The 8181-nt window shown below is 51.2% G+C and overlaps 1 protein-coding gene across 1 annotated transcript in view; it reads left to right on the forward strand.

Annotated features, from left to right (window-relative positions):
• FAM124A (family with sequence similarity 124 member A) overlaps positions 1 to 5435 on the forward strand; it is a 51225-nt gene extending 45790 nt beyond the window's left edge. Inside the window, exon 4 of the mRNA XM_054586644.1 lies at positions 4632 to 5435. Coding sequence (XP_054442619.1) covers positions 4632 to 5435 — 804 coding nt within the window. The remainder of the gene's footprint in view (positions 1 to 4631) is intronic.
• The last annotated feature ends 2746 nt before the right edge of the window (positions 5436 to 8181 follow it).

Consider the following 8181-nt stretch of genomic DNA (forward strand, 5'->3'; position numbering starts at 1 on the left):
AAAATGTCCACACAGTCCCAAGCAATGTACAGATTTAGTGCAGTGCCTATTAAAATCTCAATGACATTTTTCAGATAAATAGAATAAACAATTCTAAATTCATACAGAACAATCAAAGACCCCAAATAGCCAAAGAAGAGTTGAGAAAGAACAAAGTTGGAAGCATCATGTCTCCTGATTTCAAATGATAGTACAAAGCTGTAGTAATCAAAACAGTATGGTATTGGCATAAAAACAGACACATCTATCCATAGAACAGAAGAAAAAACCCAGAAATAAACTCATGTATATATGATCAATTAATTTACAACAAAGGAGGCCGCACTGTACAATGGGGAAAGGACAGTCTCTTCAATAAAGATTTTGGGAAAATGGACAGCCACATACAAAAGAATGAAACTGACCACTATCTTACATCACATACATAAATTAACTCAGAATGGATTAAAGACTTGAATGTAAGACCTGAAACAATAGAACTCCTAGAAGAAAACAGAGGTAGTACGTTTCTTGAGATCAGGTTTTTGTGATAATTTTTGGGGGGTTGGCACCAAAAGCACAAGCAACAAAAGAAAAAATAAACAAGTGCGCCACATAAAACAAAACCTTCTGCACATCAAAGGTATCCATCAACAATGAAAAAGTCATCTACCAAATGGGAGAAAATATTTGCAAATCATATACCTGATAAGGGGTAAATATCCAAAATATATAAAGAATTTATATAACTCAACAGCAAAAAAAAAAAAAAAAATTGATTTAAAAATGAGCAAAGAATCGGAATAGACATTTTTTCCACAGAAGACATTCAGATGACCAACAGGTACATTAATTCCTGCTCAATCACTAATCTTCAAGGATAAGCAAATATGTACCACAGTGTGAGACACCTCACACCTGTTAGGGTAGTTATTATAAAAGAGGAAGTTGCAAGTGTTGTCAAACATGTGGAGAAAGCTAACCCATATACACTGTTGGTGGGAATGTAAATTGGTATAGCCAGTGTGGAAAACAGTATGGAAGTTTCTTTTAAAATTAAACATGAAACTACCATACTATCCAACAATTCTGCTTCTGGGTGTTTATCCAAAGGAAACAAGAACACTAACTCAAAAAGATATGCATTCCTTCCATGTTCATTTCAGCAGTATTTACAATAGCCAAGACATGGAAGCAACCTGAGAGTTCATCGAGGAATGAATGGATAAAGAAGACGTGGTACATATGTACAGTGGTATTTTATTCAGCCATTAATAAAAAGGAAATCCCGTCATTAGTGACAACATGGGTGGACCTTGAGGGCATTATGTTAAGTGAAATAAGGCAAATACCGAATCTGCTTACTTATACACGGGATTTTTTTAAAAAACCCTAACTCATAGATACAGAGAATGGCTTGGTGGTTGCCAGCGATGGGTAAAGATGGTCAAAGTGTCCCAACTTCCCATCATAGAATAACAAGTCCTGGATGTATAATGCACAGCATGGCAACTATAATTAATTCTGTGTTGCATATTAAAGTTGCAAAGATTAAAAATTTTCATAAGAAAATAACTATCGATGATGGTAATCTTTTCACAATATATACAAATATCAAATTATGTTGTACACCTGAAACTAATAAAATGTTCTATGTCTACTATAGGTTAAGTAAATATTTTTAAATTAAAATCGTTAGAAATTTTTTTTTAAAGACAATGTAGGTTTTGCTGGCAGGTAGTAATTTTTGTAGGTATATAAAAACTACCCAGAAGTCACTGAAAGGACATGCAAAATACGATGTTTGTTTTTAAAACAGAAATCTGGTTTCTCATGTGAACCCACTGCCCAGTTTTCTTGAGGCTGCCCCTCAACGTCGTTCCCAGGTTAAAAAGCGTGTTGCTGGCTCTCCACACAGTAGAAGACACCACGCTGGTTGTTTCCATCAAGGACAGAACAAGAGGGAATGACCTTCCTCAAAAGGAGGAGGTGTGAGTATGGGAGAGAACTCCCTGACTGTGAACGTCCATGAGACACCATGAATGACGTGTGGTACCCCGCCAAGGCTACTGGGACAGTCACCTTCACTGGGGACTCTAGCCACGTGCCAGGGAGTGGGCCAGCTGACACCCAGCTCCTTGAAAAAGGTGCTTCGGCTCAGACCTCTTACCTCCCCAGCTGCCCACTGCCTGCGCCTCAAGTGGCGTAAGAGGTCCACGGGTCTATTACTGCGTTTCAGGCTTGGGACGGGGCGTGGGGTGCAGGGACATAACCAGGCCTCCATGACTGGCTGCCTTCGGCAGATTGATTTATGCAACGCTCCCTGTTTCTTAGAAAAAGGTCCATAAATAGCAAAGAAGGGAACTACCAGATTCTAATGAGTCAGCCAGCCTGCATGGCTTCAAGGAGAAAGGAAGAAAGCCACTCCTAGGTGCACGGCTTCTGTCACTTGGAGAAGCCCTGGAGGGCAGCCCCTGACAGCTGGGAGGAGGGGCAGCAGCGGGGGCTTCCTGGGAGCAGGGCACGGGGTGCCGTTTCCCTCTGGAAAGGTCCCCTGGGGAGGAGTTTCCCCCAAACATCGACCATGATTCGTTCTCAGCATCTGGTTAATGTTTCTGGTAGAGTGAGACGGGCAGACCAGAGAGGCTGGAAGCAGCCACCCCCCAGGGGAGGGGCACAGAAAGAAACTCCAATTGCGAGCTGTCGTTCCGCCCGGGGGCGGAGCTGGAGCGGGGCACCTGGGCCGGCGCAGGCTTCTCCACCCTTCCCGGTGCTGCCTCCCTCTGGTGCCCCAGCGGCCCCGTCGCCTGCTGCTCACGTGACCATCATGGCTCCCTCTGCCGCACTTACCTGTTTAGTGTTAATTTGCGGGGCTCAGACCATTTCTAATTTGGAATTATCTGGGCCTCGCCCTCGAGACCTTTTTCACGTTCAAGAGCACACAGAAAATGATATATAGGTGGTGCAAGAGGCTGCTAGTTTGAGAGATTATATCTCAGCACGCCTTTAATAACCCACTCAAAGCTCAAACACACCAGTTTGAGAAGCTCCATGGAAAAGACCAGCCGGTAACAGGTAACAGTCGGCTGAAAGAATGAGTCAGTCTATTTAGAGGATTAAGAGTCATCTGAATTAGGCAGATAAAGATCTGAGCAATTGATGGAAGGAACGGGTCTTATAGGAGAAACACAGGTGGGACTGAGCAGGACCCGAGTAGAAGGAGCGAACGGAGGAGCAGTACGTGGGTTCCCTCAGCACTAGACCCCCTTCCCAACTTGACCTTTCATCCCTGCTTTGCACGCCCGGCCTCCCTGAATGAAGCCACATTGCTCGCTGCTCTGCAAGTCCCTCGCTCCCCTCTGAGCCTCTGCGATGGCCTCTCCCGCCAGCCACGCCACCGCCGGCAGGACAGCTGGCCATCTCGGGGCCCACCTGGAGGGCCACCTCCACGGGAGTCTCCTCTCTGCTCCCACGGGGGCAGGCGGGGGCGTGTGGGCTCCGTCATCACATTCTCTCGTCTGAGTTCCATCTTTTTTTTTTCGGTCCTTTCAATGAAGTGTCAGTTTCATCCAGTCAGAGACTGAGGCCCTCTCCTTGCTGTTTCCTTTCCCCGTATCAGCTACACGATAAATGCACATGACATTGAACGCTATGTCCCAAGTGGCTGTGGGAACACCGGGCTTCTGCGCGCAGGGAGGCAGGGTGCCAGGAAATGCCCCTTATGGTAAACCGCAGTCAGAACGCTTTTCTTATACCCAGGACCCATAACTCAGACCAGTGAGCCTCTGTGCCCGAGAGCCAGGCCCTACGTCTATCCCTAAATCTGTGATTGAATTGACACTTTGCGTGGCAAGGTCGCCCTGCAGGCTTGGGCTTCGAGCCAGACCAGAGGCAGAAGCTGAGAACAGCAGACCCGACGGAACAGAGGGCCCCGTTTCCGGCAAGAGGAGGCTCCTGCGGGGCCACGGGGAGGGCGGGGAGACATGGGGCGGAGTCGGGGGGGCGGGGCATGAAGCGGGCAGCTGTGGCCCACGCCCCCTGGCGCCTCCCAGGGGTCAGGCTGCAGGCACCGCTAGCGTAGGCTTCCCGGTAGCGAGTAAATGAATGCTGACCCCCTGATGGCCCCTCCCTCCTGGGAGACGTACCACCCTGAGCGGCAGGCCAGCGCTAGGGTGTGTCCTGGTGATCACACGGGTGCTGGCGCTCAGCCCCCCTCATGCTGATCTGAGACACTGCACCGCCCACCCTCACTGCTTCCATCACAGTCGGGCTGTGGTCCGAGGGAAAGATCCTTCCATTTTTAATATTTTTATTTTTTTTTACATTTAAAGGTAATTCTCTTTTTTGTTTGTTTTTTTTGGGGGGGGGCATTGGTTTGTTTGTTGTTTTTGCATTTAAAGGGAATTCTTACCTCCTCTCGGCCAGGCCCTCATTCCCCTGGCCCGTCTGTTGAGCCGCTCCCCTTTGCACTTGGAGTGTCACTATTGAGACAAGGGACTGCCCCTCCCCCTAGGCCCTCCTTGGCATCGCCCCAGGCTCTGCTGCCTCGGTCGTTGCTGTAGAGTTTGGTGAGTGAAATGTATTGCCACGACGGTGCTGAAAGTTCCCAAGCTCCCGGGTGACTAGCGGGATGCGCCCTCTTCCCCCTACAGGCGCAGAGGGCGCACAAGAAATGCCCTGCACCCCGCGGAGCCCGCCACCCCTCGGAGCAGGAGCCTCGCCGCGCGCCCTCCCCGAGCTCCTCGGCGCAGAGCCGCGCCCCTGGCGGCGACCAGCAGGCCCCGCCGGGCAGCCCCCGCCTGGGTCCCCGCCGGCCGGGGCTGCCTGCCCGGCACCAGCGGGGATTGGCCGGACGAACCAGCAGCTCCCCCAGCGAGTCCCTGTTTCCAAGGAGCAAGTCCTTGTTTTGTTTGCGCACAGAGGACCCCTCCGCAGCCCGCTCGGATGTGCCGCAGTGCCTGTCCGGCACAGGTGCCCCAGGGCACTGGGCATCGGATCGGAGACACGGCCACCTGCTCTCCATCGATGACTTAGAGGGGTCCCAAGAGACGGATGTGGACACGGGCCTGCGGCTGTCTTCCTCCGACCTGTCAGTGGTCTCTGCCTACTCTGCGCCCAGTAGATTCTGCAGCACCGTGGAAACGCCCCTCGCCTCCGAAGGATGTGGCGGCCACTGCCCCAAGCACAAAGGTGCCAGAGGAGGACCGCCACCCACTGGGAGCGGGGTGACCGCGGAGATGCCCTGGGCTTCCCTCCCTCTCTTTGCCAAAGGGCCTCCCTGCTCCTTGGCGACAGCTGTTGCTGCGCCCGCGGCTTCTGGTGTCACCTCACGCACAGGATTGTCCCCCAGGCTCCCTGGAGATGCTCCCAACACCGAGCGAACTGGCAGAGACATCGCACCACCCCCAGCCCTGGCTGGACCCGGGGACAGTGACACAGAGGAATTCTATATCTGAACACCCTCTACTCCGTTTTTTTTTTCCCACCGCCCCCCCCCTCTCCGCTTCTCCCTCAGCCCCCCGACACACAGCTCAGCCTGGAACCTGATTATCTGTTTCATGGGATCGTTAGCGCGTCTGCCAGGCCACCCCTTCTAGGGACTGGGTGGGAAAGCGCTGGCATTTTTATGCAAATAAATTCTCAAGCATAAGTCGTAAAGTATATTTTTAGAATGCTCAATTCCATCTGAGAGATGGTTTAGTGCGTTTATACCATTCAGCTGCTCCATCCAATTATTTGAAATGAAAAGAAAACCTAGTCAGCCAGAGCTGATTTGGCAATTTTTCATGCTATGAAGGAAGAACAATTAAAACCAAAATGTTGAATGGGGGAGAGATACTGACTTGTATGAGAAATTAATGCACAGTAACATATTGTACAACATACTAGATTTTCCAGATAGATTCACATGACCAGGGAACAGGGACCCTAGGACTTCCCAAGTACTGCGTCTGGTGACAAAAGTCAGCTTGCAGAGGCAGCTGCACACATAGATCAAACCCCCATCATCCCTCGCTCAGGTGCCTGGCCACATCTGAGAGTCTGCATTTACACTGAAGTGGCTAATGCACTTTATAGGCATTTAGCATGAGTGCATTTGGGTGCGTTTAAAAATACGCTTTGGTGCATTTAAAAATACGCTTTGAGTTCCCAAAACTAGATTTGCATTCACCTTCCAACAACACATTCACTGTAACAAGTGAGGGGCTACAGAAGACCACCCCACCCCCTGGATTTATTAGGATCACTGAAATTCCAAAAGGATACAGGATTTAGACAGAATGGGTAGGTAGTCTTAGGATTCTTCAGTTTTTTAAAAAGCTGCAACCTAAAGGGCTGTGTATGTATGTACCTATCTAAATAACAGCAGCTACATTTTCTACTGCTTTCTCCAGGAAGCAGGCCTTGCCACCCTGGCTTTTTCACTTTTCAAGAATGTGTAACATTTTAACTGACGTTTTCGTCGCACACATTAATAAATGCCTCCTGTCCTGGGAACGGGGAGCTGTGCACGGGAAGCTCCCTGAATGCACACGCCAAGGTGCTAGCCTTGCACGGGGGTGCAGGCGCCTTCGCTGAGGCCAGAGCTTCCTCTGGGCCTTGGGCCTTCCTGCCTGTCGTTGGCCTCTGTCGCAGTGTGAGCGGTAGCTCAACCTCACCTCCCAGACCCGTAGGGTACATGTCCCGTTCCACCCTCAGCAATGCCAAGGGCAGCCATCGGGGGCGATAGCGAGCTGTCCCGTGGCTGTTTACCTTTGGGGAAGAGCTGGCGTTTGCCTTGCTCATTTCCCGATCCGGCGCTCCTTGCCCGTGTGACTCACAGCCCATCCTCACCTCTCTGGAAGCGCCCACACCGGCCCGTGCAGCCTCGGAACCCTCCCCACGGCCCTCCAGGCAGCTGCTCCCAAGCCCAAGATTCGCATAAAGCCTCAGTCTTGGCCACCCCTGTCAATGAAAGCCTTAGATCTTGCCCCCAACACCCTGGATATTCCAGGACTCCGAATTATAGGATTCCACTCCAGTTTAAGTAAATAAAAATATGGTCTCTTAAAATTCTAAACCAGGAGTGAGTAAAGGTTTTCTGGAAAGGGCTAGATAATAAGTTTCTTAAGCTTTGCCAACTGAATGGTCTCTATCTTAATTACTCACCTCTGCCATGAGCGCGGGGAAAGCAGCCAAAGACGATATGTAAACGAGCGGGGGTGGCTGAGTTCCAATAAAACTTTGTTTACAAGAGCAGACGGAGGACCAGATGTGGCTCGAGAGCTGCAGTTTGCCAGCGCTCAGGCTGGACTGAGGTGGGCTTAAGACCCCAGCCACCGTGCATGACAAAGGATCTAGGTCTGCAGTCCCTGCTGCCCCCTGGGTCATGAGGCCAGGAGGGTGGGCTCCTCGGGTCACGCCGATGACCCCAGACCCGCAATGAGGGGCTTCTTTCTACAAAGAGGATTCCTAGAAAGCCACTAGCTGTCCACCTCCTGCCCAGAAATGTGACTCGCAATCAGTAACTGATGATGAAAAGCAACAGGCTAACGTTAGAGAGAAGGGGGAAAATAACGTGGAGGGGGCGACTCAGCCTCCAGCGAAGGGGGGGGGGGGCAAGCTCAGGAGCAGCAAAAATCGATGAGGCAGAAAGGAGTGGACCAGCAGCCCAGGGGCGGCTCCTCCCGTCCTCATCCTCAATCAGGACCCTTAGTTCAGTGTCCTCGCGTGGACCCCTAGAATCGCCTCTGAGTCCACCTCGGATGCTCTCTGGCCCCGTCCTTTTCCAATGACCCACCCTCAGCTGCCCCCGAACGATGTCAGCAGCACCACGGAAAAGCAGAAAATGCAAGGCGTCCCCGTAACACAGAGAGAAGGGCAGGGAAGCCCACCACAGACCACAGTTGCCCCCCTTGCCTGCCCTGTGGTGCCACGGTCAGAAACGGCGGCCACTGTGTGGAGAAGGAATCGCAGGGACGGAGCCCTCGCTTCCGTTCCTCGTCATACACTAGCCTCTCCCTCGTCCACCGAGGCGCCTGACACCCACGGGCGGGTCTGCCTCGTGGGCTGTCACTGTCATGATGGATGCTGGCCTACTGGGGTGCTCCATAAATGTGTTCCACTTAAAAACACTGAGGCTTCTCTCCTGGATTAGGCTCTGTGATGCAGGCGATCCCCTAATTTTCTCATTTAACGGAACCCTGTTTCTTCCCCTTGGCC

The sequence above is a fragment of the Pteronotus mesoamericanus genome, unplaced genomic scaffold, assembly GCF_021234165.1.
Source record: "Pteronotus mesoamericanus isolate MK-2021 breed Mesoamerican mustached bat unplaced genomic scaffold, CSHL_Meso_final contig_94, whole genome shotgun sequence".
In the NCBI taxonomy this organism is placed as follows: Eukaryota; Metazoa; Chordata; class Mammalia; order Chiroptera; family Mormoopidae; genus Pteronotus; species Pteronotus mesoamericanus.